General features: G+C 31.6%; 1 protein-coding gene across 1 annotated transcript in view; it reads right to left on the bottom strand.

Moving 5' to 3' along the window:
• Positions 1 to 595: 595 nt before the first annotated feature.
• LOC143046714 (RYamide receptor-like) overlaps positions 596 to 23,350 on the bottom strand; it is a 61,615-nt gene continuing 38,860 nt past the window's right edge. The window contains exon 2 of the mRNA XM_076219813.1: positions 596 to 773. Coding sequence (XP_076075928.1) covers positions 678 to 773 — 96 coding nt within the window. The 3' untranslated portion in view covers positions 596 to 677. The remainder of the gene's footprint in view (positions 774 to 23,350) is intronic.

The following is a 23,350-nucleotide window of genomic DNA, read 5'->3' as shown; positions in this document are numbered from 1 at the left end:
GAGATTTCATACAGCTCACACGCGCACAAGATGTTGCATTGAAAGAACCTTGGGGTGGTGGACGAATCGATTTTATTGCTTGCACGCAGAATTAAGACTGCAACCAGAGAAAGTATGTACCTTAATTATGGCCTGTGCAGTTTTGCACAATCTTGCAATAGAGATGAGAGAACCGATGGAGGATCCTGACGATGAAGTTCAAATGTTTTGGAACATCAACATAGATTTCCGAGGACCAGACGAAGGACGTGTTGTGACAGATCACATTGCAAGGACATTTTTTGCATAACATTTTTATTATATTATACTAAAGCACATATAAAAAAATAATCACAGATAACATAAATGATTAAAAATTGTACATCATCTTTTTTTTTTGTTTCATTGTTCATACATTTAATGCATCAAGAGTCAGAAGGGCGTCGTTCTCTTGTATTTTCCACTGGTTCAGCCTTCTAATTTCAAGTTTAAGTTTTTCATTTTCCAGTTTTATTTTCTCTACCTCAAGTTTAAATTTTTCTTCCTTGATTGTTATTACATTATATTGTTTCGTTGCTAGCATTTCCTGAGTTGTGAAGTCCTCGATGGGTTGATCTTAGAGTATGGAGTGCTTGTGTATCTTGGTAAAGAAATTGCAGTAGCGGGAGTGCATGTAATAGTATCAGAGGTATCATTGTTTACTGACAAACAACTTTCTGGTTGAATTCCAACCTCACACGCTGAGAAAGATTCAACTGGAGATATATCTGGTGAAAAGATTGAGTCTGAAGTATCTGAAAATGTAAAGATTAAAAATGCATGAATTATACGGTATCGATTAGACATGAACAGTGTAGTTTAAATATATTACAGAAAGAAAGTAAAATACTTAGTGTCAAAAGATTTTATACTTTGTCCAATCCTCAATAAAATGTTAATATATCAATTAAAATTTTGATATATATATATATAAATATATTGAATTGCCGTCAGTAAAATTACAATTAGATACATCATGGGCCATAGTTCATTCTGATTAAAATTAAACCTCTCACCGTTTATTTGTATATATCGTGTGTTGGAGGCAGGGGCGGATCGAGCCATTTAAAAAATAGGGGATCCCAATCCAGGATAAAAGAGGGGTCTGATAGGGAGATAATCACATTGTTATAGTCAAAAACAACTGATAGTGTAAATTTTTGGATAGTCGTCCTTCCTTGCAATTGAATGAAAATAACTGAATTATTCCATGTCACGTGATAACGTTTCACCCAATAGAATTGTTTGAAATATATGTAAGGTATAATATATAGCTGCTATTATTTTAATCATTTATTTTAAGGTAATATTTTGATAAAGATGCCGAGCAAAACGAGCCAATTTATTTTGGGTCTAGACAATTTATTTCTAAAAATGTGAGAAAGAAAGATTTTTTTCGACTAAAAAGGGGCCATACTATTCTATTTCAAAATAAACCAAAGTGAAACCCCCATCCTTAATCTATATACTCCTATTAATTTCTGACTGCAGGATGTTTTGAGGAAATGCACTGTACGAATTCAATGTTCAATGATTAGAGTAAAGAGGGGTGGTATAATTGCTTATGAGTGAACTAACCAGGAAGGTTCGAATAAAGTAGATGTATGCACTGATGGGCACACGTGCGGCCTTTAATAATGATGAGAGAGAAAAAACCTACTTTTTCAACTAGTTTTTATAGTTCGTTCTTATGTTGTACTGTTACTGTTAGGATTCCGCTAACATGTTTAATCCCGCCACATTATTTATGTATGTGCCTGTCCCAAGTCAGGAGCCTGTAATTCAGTGGTTGTCGTTTGTTTATGTTTTATATATTTGCTTTTCGTTCATTTTTCATATAAATAAGGCCGTTAGTTTTCTCGTTTGAATTGTTTCACATTGTCATATCGGGGCCTTTTATAGCTGACTATGCGGTATGGGCTTTGCTCATTGTTGAAGGCCATACGGTGACTTATAGTTGTTAATTTATGTGTCATTTTGGTCTCATGTGGACAGTTGTCTCATTGACAATCATTCCACATCTTCTCTTTATATATAATGCAAATGCCCCGACATGAAAAATATGCAGCAATATATTCGACTTAGGAAACTAATGTTGTTCAGCCTAATTGACAATAAAACAATGATTAAGGAAAATGGATTGAATGCACGACCTCTCGAAGTCTAAAAATTACCAATTTTGTGTTGTAGCAATAAACTAATAATAGTGACCAACATCTAAATTATGTGTTAATGTTTATTGCATAGATTTCTTTCTATTGGCACAAATATTTTCCTCGACTACATTATTTTGAAATATGGCTACACAAATGCTCCTTGACAAAAAGCATTTATTATTTGAAAAAAAAAACATGATATATGCTCCATTTAATTGTTGCATAGTAAAAAGGTGAGGTTGGAGGGGTCCTGATTCCGAATTCCCGGGCTTAAAGACACAAAATCCCGAGGACCTGAATTTAAATAAAGTTAATTCCCGACATCCCAAATTAGAAAAAATAATTCCCGGATCCCGAAAGGGTCAATCCTGAAATCCCGAGCTTAAAAACACCCGATCCCAAAGACCCGATAAAGGTTTTATCCCCCTGCTAGTATGAACATAGTTTTAAATTAATAAAAAAAAATCATTCATCTCGGAACAGGTCGATTGCTTTTTTTAAAACTCAATGTTGATATAACGTTTATCCAAATTATCAATTGTGTTTATGCAAGAGATATATCATTTTAGACATGTTAGAAATGATACTAAAATTCAAGTAAAATAGAATAAATTGATAGTGGTTTGCTTTAAAAACACCCATAATTGTACCTCATTACTATTGTGTGACGTCATGTTGAAAATCGAAACACTTAAATATTTCCCCAAGAGGCAATAGTGCAGGAGAATTAAATTAAAAACAATAATATTTGTGAGAGTAAGAATATAGGGAAATATTGGATTATTAAACAGAAACCAGTGAGGTGTTTTTTTTCTATTTCTGAAGTAAGCTCGAGTGAATATCCGTTCGACTTTGTGCTTGGTCACAGTCATATGGTTTCATTTTGACTTGTAATTGAGAGGTCAGAGAATAAGAAATCGTAAATATTGAAAAATTAGTAAATAGCGAATGACGATATGCATTCCACAAGCAGTGTATGAGCGTCCTTATATACAATTAATTTTATTATTATACAAATGTAGACTACTGTTCAAAAAGGTCCCACAGTTTATTTGAGGAATTTGTTTACAATTATTGATGCGTGGTTGAGAGAATTATAATGTGTATTTCCTTTCTTTTTAACTTAAGAGCAACGCGATCAGAGAATTTAAATAGAAAAGATTAAGCACCTTCAGAAGTTACTAGGACCAACAAAACTGGAACAATCCTTCATCATTTCAACTATTTTCTCTGTTTCATTTGACATCGGTTTAGGTGACGGCCCATCACCTGTTTGCTTTTAATAGTTTTTTTTTCAGCATACTCTGTTTTAGCCTTTGATTGCAAGTTCTGCCATCTGATTTTCAATTCTTTGCCTATACGACAGTGTAACCCTAGAGTATTGATTTGGCATTCTATGGTCTTCCAGACCCCGGTCTTTGTAAATTTGTAATAGCATTGGTCAGTTTAATAGTTAAATTTTGTTCAACAAATTGCCGGAGTAAAGAAATTTCTGAAGAATCCCAGTTTGATGATCTTTTTTTCTATCAGCGTCTACTTGGTTCTCCATTTTGATTCCTTACAAAATTCGCGAAAATACACGTGAATAGGGGAACTGTTTTACAACCAGTTAATTCTGGATTAAATAATACTTAAAACTGTTAAATAACACTTAAGTAAGTGTACGCGTAATTAAGCTTTGAGCAACGGATTTTAAACTGTTGCTTAACTATTTATTATTTAAGAAGTTAAGTATCATTTATCTTTTAAATAACGTTTAACTTAAATGACGTTTGTGCAACCCAGTTCTGTCTAATTCAAAATAAAAACACAGTTTGTTGATAGAATACCTGTCAATAAGATAAACAATTTAAGACACATGTGTCCAGCAAATATTTGGTCTCATTATTCTGAGTTTATTTCCAAGTACTGCATAAAACAGCAGCAACATTTGTATCCTTAAAGTTTATTACGTTGTTTTTTTCTTTTGTCCCTTTTGTCATTTGTTTGTCCTCCTAGAAGATGTGAATAACCTGGCTGTAAGGTGCATGATATTATTTATAGCATATTATTTAGTTCTCGCAAAGTAATAAATCTAACTCACAATCAATGGTAAATTAGCACTGAAATCTGGTTTGGACTGGCAGTCTTAAATAAAGTATCGTTGAACTTTGAAAATTGGAACGATGAAAGTAATAAACAAATTATCACATCTGTAATTAATTTTCGGTCGACTTAATGTGGGTGGTCAAACTGCGTATTACAAGAATTAGGGTACATATGTGGCAATGTCCTGTATTGGTCTGTTTTACTAAGAATAGTTGTATAATTCTTAGCACCAGCTCTGCAATTCTGTTTAATCATTTTTTTTTTTTTTTTTATCACCGTTCGACAGTTAAGAGACTATTTAATTTAGATTATCACGTTTTGCATAAATACATTTTCTTTTCTGAAATATCGATTTTTTTATGCACTCCTGATTAAGAATATAGTAAATAATGAGTTAATGAAATATTCACTTAGTACCTTTAAAAAGGAATAACATGCACAAATAAAAATTATAATGTATACATTGCACAACATGGAATAGAACTGAAAGCCAATACAAAATTAAATTTGTTCATTGGTGTTGCTTTATTGCAATTATGACACGTACACTAGTATTCTGAACGAAAATTTACTATCTCTCTTCACCAGGTTACAGTTCGTGGGTAGAAATTTCGAATATTTAGAGGAATATTAATGTCATTTCAATCCGACATGTCAGACTTTGTCCATAGTCCTTCCTGTCGATTGCATAACATGCCAAGTCTGTACATCATTTTGCAACTTTAAATCGGGAACCGTTATCAACCTTTAATATGTGCATAAAATGAGACAGCATGCAAGAATAACTAGTTTAAGACAAGTAAAATTATTTATTTGAAATGTCATGTAATTGTTTGCTGAGCGTACTTACATGAAACCTATCATGTTCCGTTCAATGTCAAATGACACTTATTCAAGTCGATTTTATTTAATAAAAAAACTAAATTTGTAAATTTTATTGACCTTCGTAGCAAATTAACAAATATTTTTCACATTGAATACTGATTTTAATCCAAACATTGCAAAAAAAAAATTTAACAGGTGTTTTTTTTTTTTTTAGATCGATTCAACATCTGTGTTCATATACATGTATCTCGATTTTAGATAACTAACATATCAATGATAGTAATAAAAAAAAACCATTTAGGAAGCAATTTTACGATATTTTTATTTAAAAATGACATATGTTAACTATGATAACAAGATGTCCTCGTTTTTTATATCATAAGTTTTGATGGTCTCTATAAAGAAAAATCAGATTGTGTTATTTATTATGCTTTCATTTTGTTTTTTTATTTATGAGATGACATATATTGGTGTCATGCTTACTCTTGCAAATATATAGGTTTGCAATTTAGATGAATAATTGGTCATTTAATTCGAGTGCTCTCACACTATAATGTTTTCATAAGAATAACCTTGTTAATTCATGTTCAGTTCGCGTGTTCACATAAATAGCTAGTTCTCCCTTTAATATCGAGTCGTGATAATCGTCGTGAGTTACAAATCTTAGATTCGATGATACATCATATTTGGTGATTAGGTATCATACAATTAATGATCATAATGTATTTTTTCACTCTTAAGCATGAATTAATGTAAAACAACCGCAATATGACCCTTTCAGTTTTCAAATATAGGACCGGATACTATATTTTCACCACATAAGCTTTTTATTTGACAATGCTAGACAAGACCATCACCCATATTTATAACAATGATCATTAAAGAAATCAGGCTTATAAAAAGCTATCACAAAAAAAAACTAGAAATTTAAATAATATGCATCATAAACCCAAAATAAAAAAAATAGAAATGACCTCAAATAAACGAGAAGGGTAATCAATTCTTGATCTACTAAAACCCCACGGATGCTCCGCAAGGGTATTTATATCAGATGAAGTATATAAAACAACTGCTTAGAGAATAAAAAGTTATATTTAAAACAAAGTGAGTAATCTGACATTGAGTAATAATCATCATGTTAACAAAGCTGAAAATTCTGATGATATAATGAATAACCCTTTCCATTTGATGAAAGGTAAGATATTAGGGATAGATGACGAGTGCTCGAAAAATTTAATACAATTAGGAAACATGAATAGATTGCATACCTGCAAAATTCTTTTTATCCTTTTTGGTAAAAAAAAACATGAAAAAGCCCGGCTAGTGTTATTTACTCATTCATTTTTGGCTTTCAAATATTTAGCTTTGATCATTTTGGACGCATAATGTTTATGAAGTGTAACTTTGTAAGTGTTATTTTATTTTACTTTCATGTTGCAGAGGTACTAAATGTCAATGGGAAGTTGGCATTGCTTTTGAATACCAAACTATTTGTACAAAATTTTCAAAAATTTCAAAACATAGGTAAAACATACCTGAAAAAATTTAATCTTTATTCGTTTAACATGAGTATCAATGTTTAATAAACAAATCAAAGATATTTCAATCATCAAAACATACTTATGAACTGCACATGCATTGCAATAGGAAATTCTAGTGATTTTGTTTATAATATGCATGTATCCTGCACCTGTAATGGCACCTATATTAACCTTTCAAGAAATTTAAACCACACCATCATTTGTTTCTATCTAATACAAGGTCCATATGATACTCAAGTAGTTTCTTATGAACCAAATTAACCAACTTAATGTCATACATTGTGCGAAAGACATTAACTGACTACTACAAAGAAACCAGATTCAAAACAACAGACACATTAAACAGAAACTTCTAATAGTGCCCCAAGCAAATATGAAGACATATCCCATTAATGAATACATGTCCTTAAACTCAAGTACTAACGAAGTAAATTCCTTCTAGATCTTCAATGTAAAGTGAACGGTGATTGCGAATTATATCAAGACATGATTATAAGAAAAAAAGAAAGGAACTGAAAATTGCTATCTGTAGAACGAGCAACAACACCCGAATGACAAAAACATCTGATTAACTGACCAATGAAGACACATCCCTTTCCGGAGCTGGGAAATTAATATGATATAAATAGGACCAACAGCTCTTACTTTTCAATCAATAAATCTTTGAGTTGCATCCTTAACAGTAGTTGACATGAAAATATATACAACGAAGAAAGACAGGCAGTGTACACAGCAAATCATTTTTAACTTCTCTTGTCCAAATATAATTTTATATTTTAACCCTTTCACACTCCGACAAATTGGACGTAAACTTATGGAAAAGACACTATATAAATTCAATCGAATATAGCATTCACACTAAAGCTCACACAAAGGTCATGTTGGGTCCATATGAAACATTTATTGATCAATTTCTGTACAAAGTTGATATTTCAGAAAATTTGTCTTTTTAAGTCCCGTGATATGTTTCCAAAAGTCACGTGACTTGCGATAAAAAGTGAAAAAATGCAAAATTCTTGCAAAAAAGGTCGTGTGGAGACATTTTTATGAGCTAATAGGATATAATTTTGATGTTAAAGCAATGACCCAAGTCTGATAGAAACAGAAAGGTTACCATTATGGTTTAGATGGAGGAAATACATGCTATATGTCTCGCAATGTTGATGCCCGCAACATGCAAAATAACGGACTTCAGCCGTTTTTTTCGTTCAAATCTATTCCTTGACACAAATGTTAGGCTAAATCATATTCATTCAAGCGGAAAATAGAATTTTGACTTTAAAAGTAAAGATTTAATGAATTACCAATAAAAACTTGGTGTTTGTGGCCCATAATGTTTGGGTGGTGAAAAAGGGGGGTGCAATAGGACACACATTCTTTAAAAACAAACAAAAATTGTTTTTAAGTTGCGTTTTGCATATATCCATGACTTTCTTTTTGAAATTGAACGTAATGTTGAGTTAAGTTACATTTAATATAGGAATTAATTTTAGACATCCGGGTTTGAGATTCGAACATGCAATCTTCCTGCTGTGGTTTAATACAGCTTCCCACTGCGCCACTGGAATACCAGTTTAAAGTATCGATATTTTAGTAGTTAACTCTACCATTAACGAAGTGAGAGTTACAAAAATAACAAGCCTGTTTTCGTTTAGAAATTAAGTGTCGATATAACATACAATTGTTGTAAATCTCATTATTTTGAGCAATTATAGGATGATATCATACCTTGGTCTATACACTACGTAAATACATGTAATTTGACTATTTGTTTTTTATCCTTCCCAAGTGTCTATTTTCTTTTTTGGATTTTCGGAATTTGGGTATGAGCGTTCCTGATGAACATAAAATCTAGAAGAGCGCTTCGTATGATTGTATGGTATTTCAGAGCAAATAGAGCACTAAATTCTCTCCTCCTTATTTCTCCAATTGAAGCTGGATTTTATTTCGGATATTTTACTACAGAGTATGAAATATGTATGGCGGGTAATGCATGCATAGCGATTCCCAATTTTTTTGTTACATTGATTAGTCTATTCCTAATCGATTTACGAGAATTAAAGATTGTTTAATCTATTGCAGACTCTTTCTGTGAACCATGACTGTTTCAGCTGTCCCATGTTAACAACCAATAAATCAGCAATACGAGGTTTACATGTCTCAACTAGTTCACATTAAACGGACGGCTCTTAACAGAAATGTGCTTCTGACAAAAAAAAACATGTCAAATAGAGTTATGAGGAAGAAAGGCTAAACTCAACACTATTCACGTTGCCAATTACAATCACGAATTAGTTTGACGATCAGATTTATCTATGTCGCAAATGACAAACGGCATCCTTTATTATCATGGATCAGCGATACTAAATATATCTGATAACCAAATTTAATAGTTGTCACGGCAAGTGTGAAATTCACATGAATATTAATGCATGCATAACAGGATATGCATACCATGTTGACGTAATGTTTCTTCGTTTTGAACTAATGGGAATCACTCAATTCATATAGTTTGATTTGTATTACAGAAACGTATTGAAGAGTTTGAACAACGGTAAACTATTGTTTCCTTTACTTCGTCGACGTAACTGTTGTTTAATAATGTCAATACCCATGAATAATGACCTACATTTCTTTAATATTCAAATGATAATTTTAGAAATCATTCAGTTACTATGATTTTAAATAATTCAAGCCGAGTTATAAGGAACAATGGCTTAATCGACACTCCTCACGTTTGACTCCAAACCGACGATTCTGAATGTGTCGACAGGCTAAGTTTCATATGCTATGCATATCTCACAGGCCGTGCAAATCTAAGGAAAACTGACCTAAGAATGTTTTATGTCCCTTTTGGTCATAAAGCTCCTCTAACATTTATACATATTCAGTTTTGAACAGTCCTGGTGACTATAATGCAAGCAAAACGCTCTTGGGAAGCACGAATTGTTTAAAATGATATGTTAGTTTACAGTAAGTCTGATCTATTAGGAATGGAATTACATATAACTTGATTACAAAAATGGCAATCGTAATCATGTATAAGCATAACTTTTAAACGCGAATTGGTTTAAGTTGTTTCTCAGGCAATTCATGAGCTTTACAAATGCCTAAAGTGCATCCAATTTCCGGTAATACAACTGTTATTTAGATATCAAAATTAATCTCTATTTGGCGTTTAAAGCAGTGTTGAAAGTATTTCATACAAACAAAATTGTTTTTGTCAGACACTTGCTTTCTTCAATCATCTTTATTGTCTTAAACTTGACATTTCATTAACGGGATCGAATAAACTGTTTGATTTTACAATATAACACTTTCTCTTCAAAACTGTTTTGTTCTATATTGTAACACGTTCTCATTAAAAACGTTTCTACCATAACTAATGAATTGAATGTCGACAAAGTTTGCTACCCGTTATTTTTTAAGACTTTATTAAAAGCTGAGGATGACCGATACATTTATTATCCTTCATTTGATTATATTGATCCTAATATGTTTATTTTTGCCTGACTGTCGGTTCGAGTGTTCCTGGTGTAGGGCGTTCAATTTTGATTGTCTGATTGTTTATTATAAGACTTTACTAGTAATACAACTCGGTATATTAATCTTGCATTGCACCTACAAAACAATAGTATTGATGAATGTCTGTTACAGGTTGCAATATAAATAAATCACATATTACCTAATTGTAAATGAAATAAATCTACGTCCCTGCTGTAAAAGAATTTATTTTGTCATTTTGGACTTTTTACAGTGTACAGTTGCAATCATATTACAATAAAGTTGTGAATTGCTTTAAAACTTCATTATTTTCAGGTGTTTTTTATGATGTTGATAAAGCATGTGAATTAAAATCTAAGACGGTTTAAAAGATTCACAGCATACCTTTACGCATATATGTTTGATATGATCTTCGTACAGTTTTAAAAAATCAAAAATCGTACATTTGTATAAAGTTTTCATGTTAGAATTATTGGTAAGAAATTATAAAAGAAAATGCAAAAGATACAATTCTGCAATAAATACATTTCTGTGAACACACTTACCTAAAATCGATTTTGTTAATCATATTTTATATTTAAGTGGTGCTCTTAATTTTTAACGTATTTAAAGTCGATATCATTATATAAAGCTAGCAAGAAAACGTGAAATACATTCAGAGATTTGACTGCAAAATTTCGAAATATTTTCAGAAGTTACCCGTTAGTGTGTAACGTTTACAGGTTTTGAATCCTGGTTCTTTATAATAAATGCTTAAATAAAGACAACAGTAGTACACCGCTGTTCGAAATTCATAAATCGATAGAGAAAAAAAAATCCGAGTTACAAACTAAAACTGAGGGAAGCACATCAAATATAAGAAAACTACGACACAACAGAAACAGAGGAATGTCTGTAGAAAAAAAAAACTACGATCAATTTCTCACATTTTAAGGGATGATTGTGTTATTTACAAACATCAAAGCAATTTCAATATGTTAACGTGAAAACTAAATGTAAGCTAAGTATTTTATGTGTAATAAAATTGTGATCATGTATGCAATAACACAAACTGATAATAGATACCTGGATTGATAATTGTACGGCAGACACACTTTCGGAATTTAAAAGTCTCATCAGTGATAAATGGAGATTTGGAAATATGATATGGATGATGTCCTATTTGAATAAAGGAATTTAATTGTTTACCCTGTTCAATGTGTGTATTACGTTTTGTAAAAGTTAATTGAACATGGCATTAAACAGAGAAACAATATACAATCCACGAATGCATGTTTGCGTAACGAACATGTATATCTGTTAAAACAGGCACGTGGAAAACTTTTGATAACTTGAAATCGTAAGACCAGATGCGAAATGTCAATAATATCTTTCATTTTCAAATCAGTGAATTATTTGAAGGAAAATGGACAAATAATATAACTGATGAATTATCAAAAGATTAACATAAACTTATGGTGATCATATGAGTTAGTTAAAAAAAAAATGAAAAATCCTCAACAGTATTAAAGACATGCTTACTAACAAACAAGATACAACAAATACACTTTTTATGATAAAAGTGTTATCACATAGTTGTTACGAAAACATTGGATTTTGAATGTGAAATAACTGCAAAGTTATCCTACTCGTATTGCTGGCCGTATACTTGTGTATAGGGTTCATCGAATTACCCAGCCGCAATTTTTAGAAAGACAACAGCATGTTGGGACAGAAAATCAATACATATTCGGCGACTTGACTTTTTGAGGGATTGGAATTAATTATTTAAATCCTCAGGATATCCAATCACAAAAAGTATGCCTTACATTTGCTAACAAGCAATAAAAATGTAGTGAAAATTTGTACCCAGACTGAGAATGGACGAAAATAATCAACAAGCCTATTTTTTGCATAAGTTCTAAGCTTTAAAGAAACTCAAATATTCATTAAATTCGCGGGACATTATATTGTGTTTCCGGAATTATAAGACTTGTGTTACTTATGAATTGCAATTGCAAAATAACAGTGGATCTCTTTTAAGAAAGCATATATAAGTGCACTTTCTGCCACCCCCCCCCCCCCCCCCCAAAAAAATACTTTTGCAATTATCGAGTTTTCTAAATATCGTTTGTTTTTGCCGCCAATGTCAATATTTAACATGTGATAGCAGTCAAAAGAGGAAAATCTTTGTTACGGCCCTTCACGCCAATAGCGTACAAGGGCAGTAAGGAAGTAAGTATGTACGTAAGCTTGCAGTCAAAAGTGCCGGTGATGTTTTTGCGATCATAATTTTGCATTGGATATTAAAACCTTATTTACTGGGAGGATGAACAATTATCAAACCGAATTTTAATACTTAATAAACAACAGGATTGATCAATGCCTACCACAGATTGCAATAAAATTAAATCAGATAATGTTAACATCATTAAACATCATATTACATATTAAAACAACACTGTGTTAAAGTTGTAAAGAAATTATTTTGATTGTTTTGAACATTTTACAGTATAATCATATCGTCTTGTAAAGGGAGAAATACATACAAACTAAAAATCTTAAGAGTCAGTATCTACTTTATCAATACCAATATATAAGTTTAGTTTTGAAAATGACAAGAAAAATGATTTATATATTAAGTAGATTTTACCGTGCAGAAAATCCTAAGCTATTTTCGTAAGCAATTCTGTTTATGAATTTAAATGACTATTTGACAAAATCATCAATAACGGGAAATATATTTATCCGATCGTTTCCACAATTCATTAAGCCCTTAGTGTCTGTCTCCGTGTAATTCGGAATGTAGTAAATAGAATTAGGACCAGAGTAAAAAACATAAACTGTAAATTTATATTGGATTTTTTTAAGAATGTGTAGTAGACCAAAAAATGAACCTTACAATTTTGTATATGTTGGAAAGTGAAAATCTGCTAGTCTAGAGCAAAAACACATTAACTTTTTTCTAAAAGATTTGTCTAATAAAAGACCGTAACGGTTATAACTGAAGAACAGACCAGGATGGACGTAAATTCAATATTCCATTATCAACACAATTGGTATAAACTTGGGCATCATGAACGAAAATTACATGTCCGTCTGGTAGAGATGTAAATAAAATATCTTTAATTTTGAATCCCGTTACACTGAGTACAACACATGTTCTGACTTTAACTGAAGAACAGACCGGGATGGACGTAAATTCAATATTCAATTATCAACACAATTGGTATAAGCTTGGGCATCATGAACGCAAATTACATGTCAGTCTGGTAAAGATGTTAATGGAATATCTTTAATTTTGAATCCCGCAACACTGAGTACAACACATGTTATGACTTGTGTACCTTCTTATTAGTTAATTCCTGTCTAAAAATAACACATGTAGGCTTATTAAAAGGTGTTCGTTGCATAGAAAGAACCAGCAAACGGTTGAGGAAAACAGAATGTTTAGTTGTCGCATCTTTTTTTAATTTTATCATATCATTTCTGTTCGATGATTTCAAAAATAAAAATTTACTTATTATATATTTTTAAAAAAAACCTTTTTGTTTTCTTATACCTCATTTTATTTCGAAACCGTCCACAAACAAAAACTGACCGCCACGAAATACCACAAAAGTGTTGAAAGCGGCATTAAACATTAACCAATCAATCAATCAATTTTCCTCTAATCTATGCTTCTCCAGTCGTTTATGATTTGTTGAATAACTTTAAAAAATTTATTTTCTGGTAATTACTCTTTGATTGCTATATTGAAAAGAGAAAGGTAAAGATTGTTTGTTTATTAGTAATGTAACTATTTACATAGGCGACAATAGTAGTCTGGCTTAGGTCCTTTGTGTTTACAGTAAAAAAAAAAAACGTTGAAACATTTCTAAATAATTAAACACCTTTTTGAGTGAAAAAAAAATTAAAAAAACGTTCGGGGTCGTATTTTTTTTCTTTTTTTTTTAAATCGCCTCTTTGTAAAGGAATTCTACCGAGCCCTGCTAGGGACATGCAAAGAAAAAAAATATATTGTGCGCACAAAATAATATATTGTGCGCACAAAATATTATTTTGTGCGCACAACTTAATTATATTGTGTGCACAAAATAATATATTGTGCGCACAACTTAAACATATTGTGCGCACAAAATAATATATTGTGCGCACGAAATAATATATTGTGCGCACAATTTAAATATATTGTCCGCACAATTTAAATATATTGTGCGTATACAACTTAAACATATTGTGCGCACAATATGATATGGTGTACGCCCAAAATTAGGAAAACAGTTTTCACTTGACCATGAACTCATTTTATTGATCATTCAACAAGGTTAAATGTTCGTGATTTAGACGAAATCTCAGATATCAAATGCAATTATAGTTCTTCTATATTTGGTTGTATGAAACGATTTTAGTGTCTAAATGTCAACTTGACAGGTGTCATCTGACCTTGACCTCATTTTCAGGGTTAAGGGGTCCGGCAAAGTATTTTTTTGTTGTTGTGTTTTTTGGTGTATTTCTCGGATTCTGTAAGCATTTAGCTAGATATATTTGATGTACGGAATGTTTGTATGGTGTAATAGTCTATCTTGCAGTAATATTGATCTGACCTTGGTTTTATATTCATGGTTCGTGTTATTTGATTCTTGTTTGGTCTGTTTTTCAGATGCTATAAGGAATAAGTGAACTTTATTTTTTTTTATGGAATGATTGTAATGTATATATATTTGTCTGACCTTGACTTTATTTTCATAGTTAATTGTTCAATTTTAAATATCTCAGAATTGGTATATTTTTTAGATACGATAATAAAGGTATAATTTAACTTGATTTAATGTACAAAATAATTATAAGGCGCGCATGTTTTATAAGGTTTGCTTCTCAGATACATTTGGTTCTTCAATATAGCAAGAAAATCTCGCACCCAAGAGCGCTTCAGCAGGCCCATAAACAAAAATATGTACTAGTTCAGCGATAATGGACGTCATACTAAACCTCTTAAGTGTTTCTCATTTCTCGTTTTTTATATAGATTAGGCCGTTGGTTTTCCGGTTTGAATGGTTTTACACTAGTAATTTTGGGGACTCTTTATAGCTTGCTGTTTATTGTGAGCCTAAGCTATGTGTTAAAGACCGTACCTTGACCTATAATGGTTTACTTTAATAAATATTGTCACTTGGATGGAGAGTTGTCTTATTGGCACTCATACCAAATCTTCCTTTATCTATCCAAAATATATAAAAGAAACTAAAAATAAAATTCATAGAAGACCAACACAAAGGTCAGAGGCTCCTGACCTTGGACGGACACAAAAATGCGGCGGAGTTAAACATGTTTTATGAGATCTCAACCCTCCTTTTGTACCTCTAGCCAATGCAGATAAAAAAAAAACAGCAATACCGACAGTAAAACTCAGTTTAAAAGAAGTCCGTGTCCGATGTCAGAATAGGTAACAAATGAAACTTAACAAAATGACAATGATACATAAATTAACAAAGGACTACTAGTTGAATCATAATTGTTTCGTTTGTTTTCAAAATATACCACTGAGGAATACTTTTTCATTGACTATTCCTAAATTGCTTCGTAACATTTCAGTTTCATAATGAATACGAACAATATTCTGTAAAATTGTATAATGAAATCGATCAAAAATAGATACTATCAGTGACCTCTTGCTCTCTCTTCTTTTAATCAGAATGAATCTATTACTTGACCTGAAACATTTGTACACAACGCTTAAAAAAATTCTAAATCATAATTAGCATACTGTTCTATGTCGGAAACTTTTTATTCAGCGGTAGTCGTTTATTGGTGTGGTTCATATATGTTTATCGTTTTGTTACAGTCACTTTGGGCCTTTTATAGTTTGCTGTTAGGTGTGAGACAACGCTCCGTAATGAAGACCGTACTATAGCCAATAATTGTTAACTTTTAATAAATTATGATTTGGATGGAGAGCTGTCTCAGTGACACTCATATTGCATCTTTTGATTTATATATGTACTCAGTTTTATCTCTATTTGATCACAACTGCATGGTGAATTTCTTAGACTGAACACACCGTCACATTTCAATAACGAGCAGTACATTTTGGGTCAAAACCGTACTTAATCATGAACAAACATAGTCATCTTTAATGATAAAAAAGACTAGTGTACGTGTATTCAGTTGTTAGTGGATTTGGCTTATTCTACACTTTTACAATGATATGTTTAGAGAAACCACATTATTCATTTAAGTTGATGACACTAAAACGTCATCATAAACTATAACCAAATCATTTACCATAAACAGAGACGGACGGATGAACGTACGTAAAGACTTTTAAATATAATGGCCATCTCTATCGTCGACGGAGCATAACAAAGTCGTGAATTGAGAAACATGTCAGTCTTGTGTCAATCAAAACAAAATCTTGAGATTTTCAGAAATAAAGTATAATGCATAAATGCAAATAGTAGTTGTATATTTGTTACAAGAAAGTCTACATAGGTTCGATAGTGTTCTCGCTCTATTGCCAAGTCTGTTTCAAACAGTTCCAATAAACTCTGATATAAAGTGTAGGCTTCCGACGCATCTGTTGGTAAACCAAGTTTCAGACGAAATAAACGTAATTTATTCAGTATTCATGTCAGGAGTCGATACAAATGCACTGATGATTTTTTGTTAGAGTATTTCCATGTAATCTAGCCCCATTGCAATAGAAAACTATATGCATTTCTCCATTCTGTCACTTTAAAAAAGGAGACATTGAAGCCCCGTACCATGTGTAAGGTCAAAGAATTTAACGCACACTATATTATGTTGTGCGCACAATATATTATGTTGTGCGCACAATATATTTAATTGTGCGCACCATATGTTAAATGTGTGCGCACAATATATTAAAGTTGTGCGCACAACATATTTAAGTTGTGCGCACAATATTTATTTAAATTGTGCGACCAATATATTTAAATTGTGCGCACAATATATATTTTTTCTTTGCATGTCCCTAGCGGGGCTCCGTAGAATTCTATGTATCCGTTATATTAACAAATAATACTTCTTGTTTAATTTTGTACACCACAGAGAGTTTCCTCCAAATGTTTCGCTTATACCAATAACCGTCTTTCATTTCTCTATATTTCAATTTTCTTTCTTAATCAACAGAAAATAAATTTACTTCTAGCTTCTATCTTAGGTGTAAATACTAGTTGACAACCGTCATTTTTTAGTACTTCCTTTTAACCTATATCTTATGTGTCTTTTCTGTGTGTGTTTATTGTCTGTGCTTTGGTTTCTAACCTTTACAATTTGGTACGTAGCTTTGAGTACTTTGAAGAACAATCCGTTGAATTATCTCAAATATATTCTGTGTTATCAAACTCTCGCATATAACGCAGTGTGATGAAAAAGTGGAAATACTTTATAATTAAATCCATTACATTTGTCTTTTATGTTTGAATTTATAAGTTCTTTGGTTTCTAACCTTGACAATTTACATGTAGCATTCAACAACAATACGTCGTTCTAGCTCGTACCGTTCAATACTCTTGTATATACCGTAGTGCGGTTATAAAGTGGAATTAGTTTATAATTAATTCAAGTACATGTGTCCTGCATTGATTTGTTCTGACTCTCTGTTATATCCTCTAAGTTAGTTTTATCTCACTTTCATTATGATTTGATATACTAAAGTAGAAACAAATTTCTTTACTGACATTTAACTTTCCTGTCGTAAACCATCTTAAAGAGTTTGTTAATTTTGATTTGTTGATGCATTGCATTGCAATGCAAACACATGATACATGTACCTAGGTAATGTTACAGTATGACAGTTTGCATTTATACATCTATACATTCAACTCTTTGTTGATCTACTGGAAAACAAATATTGAGTAATAATACAAGTGAATTACCTGATTCTTTTATGAAAATGCAATGTTTACATTGTATATGCAAATTCGGGAAAAACGGTTGAAAATAATGAAATTGAATAAATCCTTAAGTGTTGTGTCCCTAGGCATTTTACATACATGTACACAAACAAAATGCATATACCAAATTTTGGAAGAGAAGGATCATTTTTAGGTACCATTTTTGTAGTAATGGCGGAAAATGTAAAAATAAAGTATAAACATCAAAATATAATACATGTAGGGCTATAATCGCGATGCTTCAATAACATTCAGGGGGGGTGCATTTGGCATTTGTTTGTATCTTTTTCTTTTGTGAGAACCGAATACATGCACATGTTTTTATTGAATCTATACAGCGGCTGACATGTAAACAAAAATTATAAAATATATGTTAATTGGGTATACTTTGTAACAAGTTAGTATGTTACTGTAAGCTATCTAATGAAAACCAATCTATCTTCTATATGGATCATTTGATTTCTCTAGTGCAGGTTTTCAACTTGTTATCTTCTTTTATCTTCAACAGATCTTAACCCATGTCGTTTCGTGCATCTCCCTCTATAAAATCTTATTATAGATTAGTTAAAGACAAAGGCGTCATCTATTTTTTTCCAAGTTATAAATAATTTAAACAACTGAAATCAATTTTAAACTTATAGAACTTAACAGAAGATCTGCATTGTTGATAAAGTGTTAAAATGTAAGCATCAACTGTGACGCAAATTTAAAAATAAATTGAAATAAACAGGCACTGTGGATAAACCATATAACACGATTAAAGAACACTATATATAAGTTTGCGCAAAAAAATGGTTTTAAAAATGGTAGGCTAACTTGTAGACAATCACATAAGAGCCTTCTTTAAAATGGAGAATTCCTCATTCTAAACTAACTGAACTATATTGGTAGTATCGTAAAAGCGTAATGAGCCAGAAAGTTGAGGTAACAGTACTAAAATATATCAAATTGAATGATGGTCAGCACTTTTTGTCCGAGTACGATGAAGGCTGCTTCCGAAATATAACTGGCCTTATCATCTATCATGTTATAATTCCAGTTTAATGTTTAGGTCTTTTACAAACCACAACATTTATTACTTTATCATTAACATACATGTATGCATATAATTTTGGAGGTTGGCGTTAATTGGCTTTCAACCGAGCTTTCAGACTTGCGGTCAATTTATTCGCCTGAATGTTCTAAATCGATCCTCAGTAGAAAACTATGCTTTCAATTGACTATGCGGTATGGGCTTTGCTCATTGTTGAAGGCCGTATGGTGACCTAAAGTTGTTAATGTCTGTGTCATTTTGGTCTTTTGTGGATAGTTGTCTCATTGGCAATCATACCACATCTTCATTTTTTATATTTTCAATTGAATTTCGGACAATTGCCTTATATTTATATTTCATATATACATATATATAAAACTCGTTTAAACATCAACACAACAAGGGAGATGTTACTTTTTAAAGATCAGCTAAATTATCTATAGTAAAGGATCCTACAAATTAATGTAAGATACAGTCACAGAAAATAATTATATTTATAAGTAAGTCTGAGCCAGTAATAAATTTAGCTGATCTGTAAAAATAACATCTCTATGCCTGATATATCGTGCACTGTAGTACGACGCTAGATTAAAACTGACGTGGAAAGGTAACACCCGACCACCCCGAAGGCTTCATTTTTATGAAGCCAAGGAGGTCGTGTGGTCTAGCGGGACGGCTACAGTGCAGGCGATTTGATGTCGATATCCCAGTAGCATGGGTTCGAATCCCGGCGAGGGAAGAACAAAATATTTGCGAAAGCAAATCTACAAATCTAACATTGTTAGGTTGATGTTGAGACGAGTTGTACATACATAATGTATCCAGCCATGTATCACCATCACTGCTGGTAATCCGATGGATAAATCTGTTGTAGAGGTGTCACTGGCTCAGACGTACTTATGTATATGTATATATAAATACTTGCTTTACCCTTGTACCTATGCATTCTTATAAAGGTTAACAGGAGTGAACGTATAAGCATAGAACACAATACATGCTTCCTCTTTTACCAAGTTGCCATCAATTCGCGTCAAACATATTACAGAATAAAACCTAGCTTTTGTAAAATATTATTTGGAGCATATTCAGACTACAACTTTATGAATGGATGGAACGTTCGATGGATAACACAATGACACATTGAATTTGTATGAATGTATTAAAAAAAGTAAGAAATATTTAAATCTTCTAATGAGAAATGACAACCTTATAGTAGCACTTTGGGTTTGTTCTATTTCCATTCGTTTTTAATCTTTATAGATAAAAACAAAAGACTTTTTTCATAACCAAACTTTATGGGGTTTTTTTTTAAATATTTATGACATAATTAGGTTACTCTTTGATCATACAAAAAGTCAACTAATAAACTGCTGTAGAATGCGCAGTTTGAAAGGCATAAGACACGTATATAACAGCAGTTGTTACCAATAAAATCATAACTCAAAGGAGCATTAAAACATTTTAAGTTATGTTTCAATGATACATGTCAATACCGGAAGCATGCACTTAGCGCGTTCTTGGTAAACAGAACCGTACTCTAAAGTTATTTGTTCACAATACAAGTTTCAAATATGATTACATTAAAATTGATTACAAGCATTGTCTTCAAACAAAGTTAAAGGAAGTTTCAGCTTTGTTATCAATAAATATCAAAATATTTGTTTTTTTTAGATTTAGAACAAATTTTCATCAAATGATCTTTCAACTGTGAAAAAGCTGGACAATTTTCGGATTGATTGAAAGATTTAAACTCTTAATGATGGCATAAAATCAAAATTATTGTTTGTAAATGGGTCTAACTAAAGATGCGTTCTTCTCTTATTCTGAATAGTTAGAAAAGATGTTTTACATTTTTTTTAATTTTAAATATTATGTATGCACTTATCCTGTGAGCAACCTACTGATTATTATAGTTGTCATAAAGTGTTTGTTTTTAAAGCACTCCACTTTGTTTTAAGTTTCGCCGACTATTATATTTGAAAGAATTTTTTCTTATTTTAGAATACACTACTTACGGTCGTTTCCTCACAAGGATCCTTTTAGTCAACTCTTTAAGTGCACACTTCCAATTCTGACATATATTATTGCAGTTAAACATTTTATGTTACTTTTTAAATAAAGCATGGATAGCATATTTGGTTTCAACTTGAGATGTAGTTTTTATGAATACTTTTTGTCACACATATTTTTTTTAAAAGCGCAGTTCTTAAAACGTTGTCTTTTTGTTATCCGTATTGGTTGACGGTCAGTACTTTAATTACACGTCCGGGAACCTGAATGCTTTTTTTTTTGTTTTGTTTGGATTAAATTTATTGTGGAACTTGAAAACAAATGGAAATAAATTTGTTTCCAAAAATTTTTTAAATAAATATGAGAACAACCTAACGACACACAAACGCATGATGAAGAGATACATTGTCAATGTATACAGGTGAATATAATGTATCCAACGATAGAAAGTGATAGGTACAATATGAACACATGCAAATCATCCCGAGTATAAAATCGTAAAAACAATATCAAAATTAACAGTGACTATCAAAGATCTACCATATTCTCAGGATTCATTAATACTCGGGGGAAACCTATATTCGTAGTTAAACCACGAAATAAAATAGAGCACACATGTTTCCTCAAACGCTGACAATTTGTATTCATGAAAAACGATTTAAAATGAATTTCATTAAGATAAACCTAAATAAAACAACTGACAAGGTTTTTCATAGGGTGACAGACACTAGCAGATGTGTGCATATGGGTTTTATTTACACTCAAATCTATCTATTTTTTTTAATCTAGGTCAGTGGAGTAACGATAACTTTAAGGAGAGCGTGCAATCAAACACAATTTATAAAATACAGTTACTTCTATCAAATACGAAAAAGAGATGCGGCATGACAAAAACGAAAAACGGCGAAATGAAAACACCAGTCTGCAAAACACAATATAGAAAACTAAAGACTGAGCCACATGAATCAAACCAAAAACCAGATTTTATCTCAGGTGCTTCGGATGGGAATCATATCCAACTCCACACGAAGCACCCATCGTGTTGTGGGGGGAAAAAACTCGATGATAAAGTTGACATAAAAACATATAGTTCTAGTCAAATTGTACTACACTCTATATACAAACTATAACATTGTAAAGTATCAAAGAATATTAATGGTAACTGAAATCAAAATCAAATTACTTCAAATGCCGAATTGATTTCATAAAGTAACGCCATGTTCGAATTCACCACACGAAGACAGTTGTCTTTTGCAGTATACTTAGTTTACGTAAATCCATTTGCAAAGAATAGTTTAAAAAATATCATAGTTCTTTTTTACTTAATAAACAATAGAGAATTGATAATGATAACATAACACACGCAATGATCAACATTATAGTATTACAACCTTTGGCAACAACATGTTTTTGTATTGTGGTTTTTTTTTTTGTTTTTTTTTTCTTTCCTTTTCTTTTGGCCATAACGTTGTCAGTTTATTTTCGACTTGTAAGTTTGAATATCCATTTGGTATTTTTCGCCTGTCTCTTCTAATTCCAAAGAGGGTCCTATAGTTATACATATAGATATTTTAAAATTAGGTAAAACAAATATACAATTTCTCCCTTTTCAATTTTTTTTCAAAGTTAACTCTATAGTGTTTTTGCTTTTTATTTGATCACGCGCGTATAAGGAATACATGAATGCTTGTTAACAATCGGATCTTACTCGGAAAAGAACTCAAAAAAGGTCATAGATGTCATAATTACATGCCTTGTTATATTATTTGAATCCTATAAAAGAATGAAACGAGTATTTCCGGAATATGTCAATCAACACTAATGAAGGATCTAACGTCATCTAGAACTTTCAGGTCCCAAGTGTATTTAATGGAAAATAATGGTTAGAGATATTAGAAACCACTTGTTTGCTTGTTAACAATGGTCATACCATCAAAACATGTATTGTCCTGTTTATGTAAAATTACAAATAAACACCATTCATGAAAATGTTCGTTAGAATATTCGTACAAAAACTAGATCCTAGTCGATAATAATGTCCATAAAACCAAATGCCTCAAATGAGAAGAAAGACAGTTTCGAAGAGTACACTTTATATTACCCTTAGTCAAACATGGCATAAAACTTTCATTCAAAATCAAAGATGTATTTTATTAGGCAACCCACAAAGAAAGTTCCTTGGTGGAATATAGCATCATTATTTGTACGTTCGTCCGCCAATCTGCTTATGACAGTCGTGTCTCGTTTATAACTCGTTAATATGTTGACGGATAATAA

This window comes from Mytilus galloprovincialis, chromosome 9 (assembly GCF_965363235.1).
Source record: "Mytilus galloprovincialis chromosome 9, xbMytGall1.hap1.1, whole genome shotgun sequence".
NCBI lineage: Eukaryota > Metazoa > Mollusca > Bivalvia > Mytilida > Mytilidae > Mytilus > Mytilus galloprovincialis.
The sequence above is the reverse complement of the archived record's forward strand: the minus strand, read 5'-3'. Positions and strand labels throughout refer to the sequence as shown.